This window comes from Candoia aspera, chromosome 8 (assembly GCF_035149785.1).
Source record: "Candoia aspera isolate rCanAsp1 chromosome 8, rCanAsp1.hap2, whole genome shotgun sequence".
Classification (NCBI taxonomy): domain Eukaryota; kingdom Metazoa; phylum Chordata; class Lepidosauria; order Squamata; family Boidae; genus Candoia; species Candoia aspera.
This window is the reverse complement of record NC_086160.1, coordinates 58,393,662-58,406,449: the sequence shown is the minus strand read 5'-3', so window position 1 is coordinate 58,406,449 and position 12,788 is coordinate 58,393,662. Positions and strand designations below refer to the sequence as shown.

Genomic DNA, 12,788 nt, shown 5'->3' with positions numbered 1-12,788 from the left:
CAGTCTTCCTGAGCTTAGCTGGTGCAGGTGACTCAGTCATAATGAAACCCTTCCCCCAAAGCTGTTCTTTGGACTCTAGGTTATCCTTTAATATTGCACACTGGTGCTCAGTGGGTAACCACACTGCATTAAGACTTTATGACACAGGAACAGGGCTCTTACTAAGTGAGGAGGGTAGTACAGGTGAGGAACTGATTTGGATTAAATGCTGAGTGGAGAAACTTAGAAGACGTGAGTGATTTGCCTTTCTTGTAGGAATGAGAAAACAGGCATGAGGCTAAAGTTGCAGTTGGACAGTGGTTTCTTCAAAACGTTTTGTTTGCTTGCTTCAAACCTCTTTTGATCTTTGAAATCAGCAAGGGGTATGGGTGATGACACCATCAAACCAGAATTGTTGCTTTACTTTTTCCAAGTAAAATATATAAAATGATTCTATGAATGACCTTATGAGAGAGAGGCTTAACCTGCCTGCTTTAGTGGTTAATTTTAAAAGAAAAAAGTTTGCACAGAATTGGTAAATGTTCACCAAGTTTAGTGATTCAGTCTGAGAAATACAAAAAAAGTTGAGAAATGCTTAAATGACTTAGGAGAAATGTTCTTAAATTCAAATAACTGAATATGGTCATTTATATGATAGGACCCATTTTCCTTTTCATTTTCTGTTACCACACTGACCTTTTCCCTAGTCCTGATATCTTTGTTTCTTATCAAACCATCATATTTCATCTTTATTCTGTCAATCCAGCTTAAAATGTATAATGCTGAGAAGTCTTGTCCATAAATGGCCCTCTTGTGCTGTTTTTTAGTTTTATTTACTCTTTTTGCATCCAGCCATAACAGGGACTCCCAGTGGCTTACATTTATAAAACACCTTGAATATTTGCTGCAACAATAAAAGACAGCACTATTAATATCAACCTTGTAAATATGAACACAAAGGTGACTGCTTTTCATCCCCAGATGCCTTCCTTAAGAATTGCATTTTCACCTGTTTCCAGAAGGCCAATCATGAGGGTGCTAAGCTAACCTCCAAAGGGAGGCTATTCCCAAACATACTGCCAAGGCTGGAAATTTCCTGGAAGCCAATTGAGCAACTGCAATTGTTATGTGATTATGGCAACCTGGACTTGCTAATGCAAGAGCCACTGCATTGCGAACTAACTGTATTTTCCAGCTGGTCTTCTGGGTGGACTATAGTTCCAATTATTGCTGGCTACCATATACTATCTCTATAGTAAACTGATTAGAGATGATGGGAGATGTAGTCTAGCAATATGTGGAGGATACCAGAAGCTTTTAAACTACATGGTATATTAATTTACTTTTATTTACAAATTCATTTCTTCATTACATAAACAACAAATGTTTTTCCCCCTTTTCATTTATCTAGTCACAGATAAGGAAACAACAACGCGAGCGTGATGCTACACTCAGGCCGTAGTAATTTTGGTCCCAAATCGAACTGTGCAGAAGCCAACATCTGTTCATATTAATACTCCCTCAGATTCATTATTCAGCATTAAAAAGTGCTGCGCTGGATCAGGTCAGAGGTTCTTTAAGCTCAGCAGTTGCCAACATGCCAGCAACTTGTTTTTAGGAAATTCCTGAATGCTCTGTTAAAGCAGAAGATGATTACCTTGGAAGATGAATATTCACCTGCCTTTCATTATTTTGGATATGCCCAGTGGCTACTGGCATTCTATATTTGCCTTTACTGCCAGGTTTTCATTAGTTCTTCCTATGTAAGCAGTTTCAATGAAAGGACTTGGATTGTTTCATAGCATGAACCTGAACTGGTTGTGAACCTGCTCATCCCTGGCTGCCATTCTGTATGCTCCAAACCATTTGCACTGTGGTCTCCAGCACAAATTACTTGCAGACTTTGTTTTTTAAATAGTTTTGATTTCATCTGTGGCTTTGACCGGTGTTAAGAATTCTCTGCTAAAACGTCTAGATCGTTTTCTCAGAACTACTGTTGTCTGACTTCCTTGATGGGCAATCATTATAGATAATCTACTGCTAGTGGAACACATTTCTACAGGCAATTAGATGAGATATTTTCTTGTACTGAAAGTCTGTTGTGCCACATGAGGTGCTCCTTTAAAAGTCAGCTCCAGGTTTGGAAAGCTGTTAGCACTGTGCCTTTCAGAAGCTGCTTTCTGTGGCCATGGCCCTCATTCAGTAGTGGCTGTACTTTGCACCTGATTGCTGCTGTTTTAAATTTACTGCAAGGTCTCAAAATGCCAGTGGATACCCTCAGTACAGACAGAATTGTACACATCAATGTGGCTTTGTTCCAAGACGACAGAGAAACTGCACTTATGTCTCAAAACACAGATGGTAAGATGTATCTTCAGCTACACTGTTTGAATACATTTGCCTTGTATACACAGTAGAAACATGTCTACTGGAAGCTTTATGCTTGAATGCACATCTAATATGTGTGTTCTGATCCTGGTTCAGCAATATATCTTCTGCCTATGTTCAGCATACTTAAGCATATAAAGTCATGTAAGAGAGAACATACCTCCTTTGCTAGATCATAAGAGACCCGCAGAATCAGATCGTAAGTTTGTGTAGCATCTTATTACCTCCAGTTGTCAACTAATATCTTTGGAAGGATGAAATAAAATTTTCTGTCAGGGTATGCGTTTGACGTAACTATGATGTTCTATGCCAGTAACTCCAAACCTGTTCCATGCAGTTCTAGAGGCCACAGAACTTGGGCTTAAAGAATAGTAATGCAACAAGAGATATAAAATAACACAACACACATTAGGGAAATAATTGGCATACATATAGAATTACCATTTTTAATTAATTTCCATTAATAACTATTTAAAATTAATACCATTTTAAGAGTACTAAAATATATACTGCTAACTAGGGCTCTCACACTGGTTAACGTTTTCTTGTTTTTTAAAAAAATCTTGTAAAACATTTGTTTTCTCATTTAATATTTTTCTGTACTACTAATAGGAACATTTCAAAATGTTATGCTGTCACCAGAGTGTGTGAAGACAAGAGGACCATGTGAATGAAGGATTGTGCAAATATGTATTGAGAACAATTGTATCATATTTTGTACTTTTATTATAAAATTTCTAATAAACCAGGAACAAAAAGAAAATACAATTTGAGCTGTGCAGTGGGTAAGACAATGGTGGTAATACAAATATTTTCAAGCTTTATGTAATTGATCTTGAAAAAATATTAATCCTTTCCCAGTGGGGGTCTGAGGTTAGGGTTAGGCTAATGCTCTTAATTTAAATGAGATTACTTTCCACTCCTGCATTCTGAAAAAAAGGACTCGTGTACTCTCTTAGTTCAGTGTTTCTCAACTGTGGCAACTTCCAAATTACAGAATGTAAGAGTTGGAATGGACCTTGGATATCAGCTACTCCACTTGTTCTCAATCTTGGCAATTTCCAGATGTGTAAATTTCAAGTTCCAGATTTCTCAGCAATGGCCAGGCTGGTTGGGGAATTCTGCAAGTTGAAGTCTACACATCTGGAAGTTGCCAAGATTGATAAAGGCTGCTCTAGTTTAGAGTCCAGCTCTACACCTAGTCTGTTCTTGACATGAAGCCTATTTGTTAGAGTGCAATCCTACGTATAGCTACTAATGTCCCATCAAAGGTAATGTAGGTTTCTTCCATATACAGTATAGAATATACCCCTTTATGTCTTAGGATTCTTATACTTTCCAATTTTCAAAATGCTTTCTCTCATTTAAAAAATGATTCTAGTTAGGTTTCTGGGTTTTTTTCTTTACTCCAAGGCAACAGCACTATATAAATCAACCTACTGAGATTAAAGACAGCAATAATGCTGCTTTGCAAGATCTATCTCTGTGATAATGATCAGACTGTACATCTTGTCTGTTTCTTTTATTCAGATTTGCTTAGGAACATACAAAGCCAGATAAGTCAGCAAAGTACCATAATTACATGTATTCAAAAAAAAATCAGTTTTATAAAGAATACAGAAAGGGAACACACTGATTAATTTGACCTCTGCAAAAACAGCATGTAGCTAATTTCTAAAAAATAGCTATCCTGAACCTTAACATTCTGCTATCCAAAGAGTCATTGATTGCATATCAGTATTAACGTAACTTTTCCCCATAATGTTCTCTTTCTAAGCATAAAAGGAAGATATAACTGCAAAATGTATATTTGTACTAGTCTCAGTTTATCTATAGACAGAGGCAATGTACTGCTGGTACAGTGAAAAAGTTGTGGATGGCATGTTATACACAAAAAATATTTTTCCTGCTATGAAATATGTGCTAGCATGAAGTTAACTCCATGGGAGTTGTTATGCTCACTAATATACCCAGCAACTTAAGATATACAGGAACAGCCCATTTATCCCAATCTTACCTTATTTTTTCAGTCTAGTACAGTTTTTAACATACAATAAGAGAAAGTGACATTTTCTCCAGGACATTCATTATACAGTGTGAAAATGACTGAATCTTTCCCTGTTTGATATTGAAGAGATGCTGCACTCTGGACCTAAATACTGAGTTAAGAGACTTCCACCACTTGCCACAGCTCTTCAAACAAGGGAGCAAGCTCTTTTTCCAGGCTTACAATCAGTCCTACATAAAGGCACACAAAGAAGATGAGATATTAAGATTAACTTTTGCCCCTCAGATATGAAAGCAAGTGTGGGAAGACTTAAACTCCCTGTTAATCTATTGATTCAGAAGGGCAATCTCACAGCTGGCACCTATAAACTAGATTCTGTACAGAGGCACTGTTGGATCTAGAATGGGCACGAGTGGGAGGTGCTTCACTTTCACAGTGTTAGGAAGAAGTTGTTACTTGGGTGAAGGAGCAGCTCTGCCATCACACTCGCTGAGCCAACTTTAAAGAGGCAACCTGTTGCAGGCTGCAAACCAACAGCAAGCAGAGCTGAAGCCCTTTCTTTACACTTCTGTACCGAAGCTCAGTTCCAACAGACTGCAGACAATGGCACATCAATGCAGAGAAATGCCTGAAGTTAGACAGAGAGCTGCATGTAACCACAGACCAAGAATGCCTGCCCTGGCAGGGAAACCCTTTCCTGGGGCTTCTTCAGACTAATAAGAGCAACTGGAAAAAGGATGGAAAGGTACAGATTTGTTCATCTAGTATGCAAGGCTTCTTAGCTGATCCAAAGTTCCCAGTGCTGTTATAGGGGCATGGTTGGGCTAACAGTGCTGCTCGGCACTATATAGATTTCCCTTCCATTTGGAGGAAAACTGAAGTGTTCGGTTCTGCCGCTGATCTTGGCAGAGGATAATCTGTGAAAGCTTTGATATAAGGCTTTCCTTACGTCTAGCTTTTCCCACTTATGACAGGAATGACTACTTTCATAATTCTTTGCAACAACTGTATATAGCTTAAAAAAATAAGTGCATGGACCTTACAGTTTAAATCTAAGTACTGAAACACTGAATTCAGCAGTGCTCTTTGATTCTGAAAATGTACCTGTATTGGCGTTGCTGCTGGCAATAAAACTCACTACCAAAGGAAGTCTATTGAACTGAACCACCTACAAGAAAAGAAATACAACTTCAACATTCAGTGTGTTCTGTTCGGGGCGGTTTACAAGTTTGGGTTGTATATAGCCAGGCTGAGCAGGCCATGTACAATTAGCCATTCTCCATTCCCACCTCTAAAATAATGAAAGTGCTGATAATATCTTTTACGTACATTCATATGTACAGGTATACACAATCTAAATACATAAATGAAACATCAGAATGCCCTATTTCAAATGAACAGTCTGGTTTCTCTTTACATAGTATAAATCTGTCATACTGGCTGGGTTTATACATTATGATAAGCTACTGTTTGGAACATACTTTGTTAAATGAACTATTGAATCCAGCTTCATATAGCACACAAATCCATAAATCCAGGTTGACTTACTGTAAACCCACAGTGACTTAGGTTCATGCACCATGCCAATCTAACCCCAAACAGTTTACATTATAGGCTCTTGACAGATTTTGACAAACTTATCCGTGGCACCTGAACCCAGATCCAGTTCAAATATTTTTGTAGCAGTCCTACATATATTCACCTGCTGGCATTCTTGCTAACAAGCAAGCTCATTGCTAATTTCTTACCTGATAAGTGTTGTAGTAACAGATTATGCTTTTGTTTTTGGAAAGCCCAAGCTTGCTGCCCTGATCTGTTGCAAGTGCAAATGTTGACAAGAAACCGGGTCGAAGAGCATGCTCAGGGGCATTATCATTGGCAACTAGAAGAAGAAGGTATTTTTTAATTGTCCACAGAATAGGCAGGAATGCAAAGCATTACCTTCTTGGATAGCAGTACAAACTCCCGAGTCCTCAACATCCAGACAACAGTGCAGATCTAGCAAGATGTAAAAGCAGTACCAGCTGTCAAAAAGCATGGGTTAGTTTTCTCCAACTTGGGCATCCTCCAGGTGTGCAGATTCAGCATGGCCTATGCTGGGAATTTTGGAAATTGGTCCATTTATTTGGAGAGCACCCAAGTTTGAGAAACAGGATTGGCTCTTCCAGAAATATGGTGCAACTGTGAGCACAGCAAGGGAGGGCAAGGACTACTGCTGCTCTTGCATCAGGACATTCCAAAAACAGACCCACTGCAGTCCTCTGTGGAATACTGTTAATTAGAATCCTAAGTATATAGTCCACCAGTGCATTTTAAACTTACAAATCAGAAGTGGTTGGGAGATCTGACAAACCTCTTCCTGTTTTTAGAAGAGTTTTATTATACAGTCTGATGTACAGCTTAGCTCTCAGTATGAGTTGCTTTTACTCATCACTTATAGAACATGAGATAATGAGTCCATACTGTTACTCAAACTCACAGCACCAAGAAAAAAAAGCTTGCATGCAATTTCCTCAAAGTCACAGTTTCCAAAAGTCACATCAAAGAAGTGCATCATGAATTGGTATTACACTTCCAGCTGACCTACAACTATGCTGAAGGCCAACAAGAGTGGAGTAACAAAATCATGACTTATGCACATGCATGCTTGCTAGGTTATACTGAACATTTCCCCTTTGGAATCAGGATGAAGCAGTGTTACAACTTAGATGTAAGAAGGATGAAAATATCTTACTTCTGTCATCTCAGTTTGGTTGGAATGGTGTTCTTCAGCAGGCAGTTCAATGCCAAGCATACAGTAATCAATTTGCAAAGGGACAGTTCACCAGTTTTCCTATCTGTGATTATTCCTTACCCTTGATTACTGGAACACCATCTCTGTCTGATACTACAATAGCATGAAGTCCTTCAACACTGAAAAAGTAAAAGGAGATTGCTTAGTCATCTGTCTAGAAAGACAGTAAACCATTTCATTCTGCTGCCTCCTTGCTTTTACCTTTAATTAGTTAATAAACATAACGATTTAAAACTTGTTACCAAGTTTATTTTATGGCTAAATAGAAATAATTTAAATAATTACACAATTTTGGGTTCCTTATGGTGTAGCTAAGGTGACTCCAGATTTTATCCTCACAACAATAAACCTGGAGATAAGTTAGGCTGAGTGTTTGTGACTGGCAAAAATCACCCAGTTAGATCTTATATGAAAACTTGTATCTTGGTTTCCTGGTCCCAGTGCAACATCAGAACCACTTGAGATGATAAACCCATGTCAAATATCTTATCACAATCACATAGTTTTCTCAACAGTAAACACTGTTTCATGTAGCTTAAAAGTTTGATTTTTTATTTCTGTTCTTGGCCCAGAAAATGGTCTGAAGGTGCTTACTTATTATAGTGCAGCTCTGAAGCTAAACAGATTTTAGTTCATTGAGATTGGTTGGGAAACCCATGAATTCTAACCAGAATGCATGGGAAAAAAAGATGATCGAATGTCTTCATTCTGTTTATATTATCAACACTTCTGGAGCACATAATATTTGCAAATTAAGTTACTATCAGTTGCAGGCAACCAAGGAATTCCATATTGTATGCTGTGACCACAGAAAGTTGTCTTTATACTGAGGCAGTGCACTGGTTGACCTTGCCCACCACTGTCAACACTGGCTTCCAGGATTTCAGTTTAGAGGCTTTCTAGCCCGGCATGGAAAAATAAGAATGGAACCTGGGAGTATTTGCATGTAGTTTTTTACAATTCAAGGCTCTCAACAAGCAGAAAAAATCTCCACTATGAAATGGGTGATCTAAATTTCTGTTCTTATCTTCCTTCTATACTATGCACTCTCATTCTACATCAAAGAGGGCTGTATCAGAAAGGGATGCAACAGAAAAAGAAGTCATATATACTGAACCGATCAGACTGCAGTTTGTAATTTGGGGCTGTCAAAAAAGAAATCTTAGTTTTAAAAGTAGCCATTACTGTTCTTTCCTCTCCAGCACAAAGCAAACACCCCAAATTAGCAATTTAAAAAGTCATTCAGAATCCTGTGACATATAGACACTTCTAATGCTATTTAATTTAGCCCTGACTAGCCAAAGTTTTTGGCTTTATATAGCAGTTATATATTTGGCCAAAGGTTCAGAAGTAACAGCCAGATGGACCTGCATCTGGTTATTTCATATGCTAGAGGACCCATCTGTAAAACTAATGTCAGTCTACAGTCACATCCAAGTGAGTCAACTAGGGTCATCAGAAAAGAAGAGTGAAAAGAATTGCAAGACCATTAGAGATTTCTGAAACTACTCAGAGCATTTTTATACTGATGGGTTTACATGCTTAGATGGTATAAAAATCTATAACTGGACAATATCTTTATTAAAACCAGCCAAAAGGGAAAAAAAAGATTGTACAACTTGAGGTGTCTGTAATTCTTTATCAGGCAATGTGGTACAAAAAGCTGGGGCCATCTGCACATTCTTTTGAGTCATTTTGGTTGATCCTAATAAAACTATTAACCATGAATTTGGGATGTTTTCTTCAGGGCTACTTTGCAGCCCTCACAGCCTTTCCAGTTACTGTCAGATTGTGATTTTAGGTGTGTCATAAAGGAAAAACAATTTTTATACAGAAGTAATAATTTAGTTTTGGTCCTGCCATATGACTGAAATGTCATTTACCCAACCTGCACATAACTCTATAATATAGGTTCTCAAAGCAAGCAACTTTACAAGATGGTCACAAAGTTTCCTTTACAAGCACTAATAATTTAATAGCAAGTTCTGTGGAATAAATGGAGTTGACTCCAGTTGAAATCTTAACAAAGACTTACTGAAATGTCAAAGTCAGGAATGTAAACTGTAAGTCTAAAAAGTATTTTACCTTGGTAGCTTTTTATACAGGAACCTTTTCAAATCCTAGAATGAAACAAAGCAAGCAGCTTTTTTTAGCTACTTATGTTACTTACAAGAGATCATACTCCTTAATTTTTGAATTAAGCTAGATTTTGGAGAAATTATGTTTTGTTGTCATTATTAAGGATGGTATTTGTTTAGGAATTACTGCCAGGAGTCATAAGCTGAGTGATTATAGACAAGAAGTAAACAGTACTCTACCTGCACATCCCCAACTCTTCGGCCACCATTTTTAATGTATTTCTACCAGTGAGCTGCCATATGGGCTGATTGTTCTTCAGATCTGAACCAATTACTTGTGAGTTACTTATTCAATATAAGTTACAGACTAGAATAAGCTAAATATATTTTATATTCATAATTACACACTGGAATCTTCAATTATTCCATAAACATAAGTGGAAACTATTCAGTATGTTAACTTGATACAAAAGACAGCTTCCAATCATTAAAAGGATATTCATACTTACATCTGCCATGATGCCCAAATATTATAAATTGCCAGCCCACTGAAAAGCCAAAATGATATATTTTTAGAAAAGATAATTTGTCTTGTACATGCACGCAGGATAATAAATGGCCAGTATCCCTTACTTCAATCTGCTCATCTGATTAGTTTGGACAGGATCACCCAAATAATTCTTATTATTGAATTCTTGCTATCAAAGCCTATTCTCACAGACACTAAACCCTGGATCAAACTAGAAACTAGATAACAGCTTTATGTACAGCACCCCAACTCTATATTAAACATGTATCATATGATAGCTGAAAAAACAACACCCCTGCCTCCTTTCAAATAGAGAATTAAACCAAGGTTTGATTGAACTGTGGCCTGCAAATAGATGGAGGGAAAACAAACCAATAATTGCTACAGAAGCTGTGATTGCTTTGTTTCTATGCAAGACCAATTGATGGTTTTCTGAACAAATTACAGTTGGGCTGTGGTCACACAACACCTTAAGATATGGTTTGTTTAACCATAATTTATTAAATAAATCACATTGCTATGTTCACACAGAATACTAAGAAGGGAACCACATTTTGGCTCAGAATTAGTATGAATCTTCCCACTAACTTGCAGAGAAGCCAAATAATCATAATTTTGCAACTCTGGACTCATTCCCCTTCCTTCCAATCTTTTATTTATGTGATTAGTATCAGAAAGGGCTAACTTGACTGTATGTTCGTAGAAATTGCTTTTAGATCCCATGAGGTCTATTTGTGGAAGCTGAGAGAATATATATGTGGGAACCTCTATCACAGTATCCTGCCACAAATGGATGACAACAACTCTATTAGCTGTTAAGGTGCCATCAGCTTCTTTGCTCTTTCTATTATAAGTAAAACATAGCTATTGGGGCTGTGCAATGATCTGGATTCAAAGGTGAAAGTGATTTGGAGTTTGGGAGGTTAGATGCTCATTGAGATGTTTCTATTGATTGTTTTGTCTGGGTTTACCCTTGTCAGCCATTATAGGCTATTACAATGTTTATTAATTTTGTTTTTCATTGTTTTTAACATGTCAGCTTTTTAATTTATAAATAAAATAAATATGTGGGCATGCACCTCATAATAGTTAGCCCTTCCTTAATTCAAGCACATCTTTTCCTGGGGTCCACTGCACAAGCTCATGTGAAGGTATAATAAAATTAAATATAATAAAACATATACACCCTTATATTTGATTCTTTATGCAGCTAACAGGCAGGATTATATTTGTATAACTTAGTGCCTAGTTCTATGACCCTGGACTGGAGACAGTTAACATAAACCAGAGAGTTGTCTTTCTAGGCAGGAGGAATGGAATGACATAAAAGGAGACTAAACACAAACAATGTTGTTTATTGTACATGTTGATAATATCAGGAAGGATACTGCAAGTGTGAAATATAACAAGTCAATTTAATAGTTTATCAAAGCATTCCGGAAGAAGGGTTGCAGTGTAATCCTATTAATTCTTTTATCTTTCTGTTTCAAATGTAATTGACCAAATATATATAATCTATAGAAGTGTTGCACTTGGGACTCTCTCTCCCGCTGTCTGCTGGCAAGGAACCCGGTTATCATTGTAAGCACATTCTATCTCCAAATGCTTTGGTTTCTAATTTAAGTGAGTGGCTTTCTCACAACATTCAGGAAAATATGAGTTGCCAACAGATGCAAGTTGTGTGCCCTCACACAGTCCAACTCACTTTTCCCCTTTCAGTTTGGAGTACTACACAGCCCTAACATCTATCCCTCTAGAACAGTGTTTCTCAACCTTGGCAACCTTCAGATATGTGGACTTCAACTCCCAGAATTCCCCAGCCAGCATGGTTGGCTGGGGATTTCTGGGAGTTGAAGTCCACACATCTTAAAGTTGCCAAGGTTGAGAAACTGCTCTAGAAAATGCTGGGGAAAGCTGCACTGGGTCAATCTGTGCTTCTCAAGTTTGGTATCAATTATCTTAACCAGGGTGTGGTACCTTTTACCTCCTAGGCAGTTTTGCTTTCTCAGGCTTCAAACTAGATAAATGGACAGAATGCTGGAGAAAAAGGGATAATCCCTACAGATAATGACGACAAACGCAGACCCAATTACAAAGCACATAGAAACTTCAGTGACAACAAAGACCAAGTTAAAGGAATTCCACAGCTGTGAAAAAATGTTTTTGAATTCTGGATTTGGAAAGGGCAAACGTATTGTGGATTAAAAAGACCAGTCAATTTTGAAATAAATAAAGGCTGACTGAGCAGGTGGCATCACTTGGCCAACTTTCTCTGGCTCTACATTGGATCTTTGCCAAAAGGCCAAGGAGTGATGCCTGGGCTCACAAAAAGAGCAGTGTTAGCCCTGATTAGTGTTTGGATGGGAGACCAACAGGAAATCCCAGGGTTGCCAGTTGCCTGACAAGTTGAAAAAGATACTGAAAGGCAATCCCAATCAATTCTGTATCATCCTCAAGGAAACTGCATGGATCGGTCCATGCTGTCACCGAGAGCCAAGCTGCACTTGAGAGGATCTTTACCTTTATCTGGCTTTCTTAACGCGATAATTAGCAACCCACAACAAAACACACACATGATGACTAGGGAAAAAAACGATGAAGGGAAGTAAAAGACAACGAATAAGGCGGATGGACAGGATGAGAGACCATCGGAATATCTTCGGAGGAGCAACGAGTTCTCAGAGGTAAGGAAGAGGCCGCGCATCTGCCCGTGTCCGACCCGGGAGCACCTACTTACTCTTGTCCACCCGGGAAAGGCGGAAAGGGGGCGCGGGAGACGGAAGGAGACTCAACCCTCCCCCCTACTGCATTCAACCTTAAATCAGGGGGAAAAAGGAGTCCTAATAACAAAATTAAACACGTGAGAAAGACAACTCCCCCGCCTTTCTTGGGCATTCCTAACAACCTCGACCTTTCCCCCAATACAAACCTCCGCTCGCTTCCGGCATTGAACACTTTAACCGACCAACCTTAAGCCGCGTCCGTGTCGCTTTCCGGTCTCTATCGCCACGT

At 38.3% G+C, this 12,788-nt stretch overlaps 2 protein-coding genes across 3 annotated transcripts in view; one reads left to right on the top strand and one right to left on the bottom strand.

Annotated features, from left to right (window-relative positions):
* DAPP1 (dual adaptor of phosphotyrosine and 3-phosphoinositides 1) overlaps positions 1-3,135 on the top strand; it is a 27,851-nt gene extending 24,716 nt beyond the window's left edge. Inside the window, exon 9 of the mRNA XM_063310452.1 lies at positions 1,391-3,135. Within this exon, the coding sequence (XP_063166522.1) occupies positions 1,391-1,441 (51 nt within the window). The 3' untranslated portion in view covers positions 1,442-3,135. The remainder of the gene's footprint in view (positions 1-1,390) is intronic.
* Positions 2,939-12,788, bottom strand: LAMTOR3 (late endosomal/lysosomal adaptor, MAPK and MTOR activator 3). 2 transcript variants are annotated; one of them, XM_063310454.1, is made up of 7 exons: positions 12,706-12,788; positions 9,757-9,795; positions 9,255-9,289; positions 7,230-7,288; positions 6,124-6,257; positions 5,480-5,543; positions 2,939-4,605 (listed from the first exon to the last, which is right to left on the bottom strand). In XM_063310454.1, exons 2-7 carry the CDS (start codon positions 9,763-9,765, stop codon positions 4,532-4,534), a joined length of 375 nt encoding a protein of 124 aa, XP_063166524.1. In that variant the 5' UTR covers positions 9,766-9,795; positions 12,706-12,788; the 3' UTR covers positions 2,939-4,531. The 2 variants fall into 2 exon arrangements, with proteins under 2 accessions (XP_063166524.1, XP_063166525.1); XM_063310455.1 differs by having other exon boundaries at positions 12,746-12,760.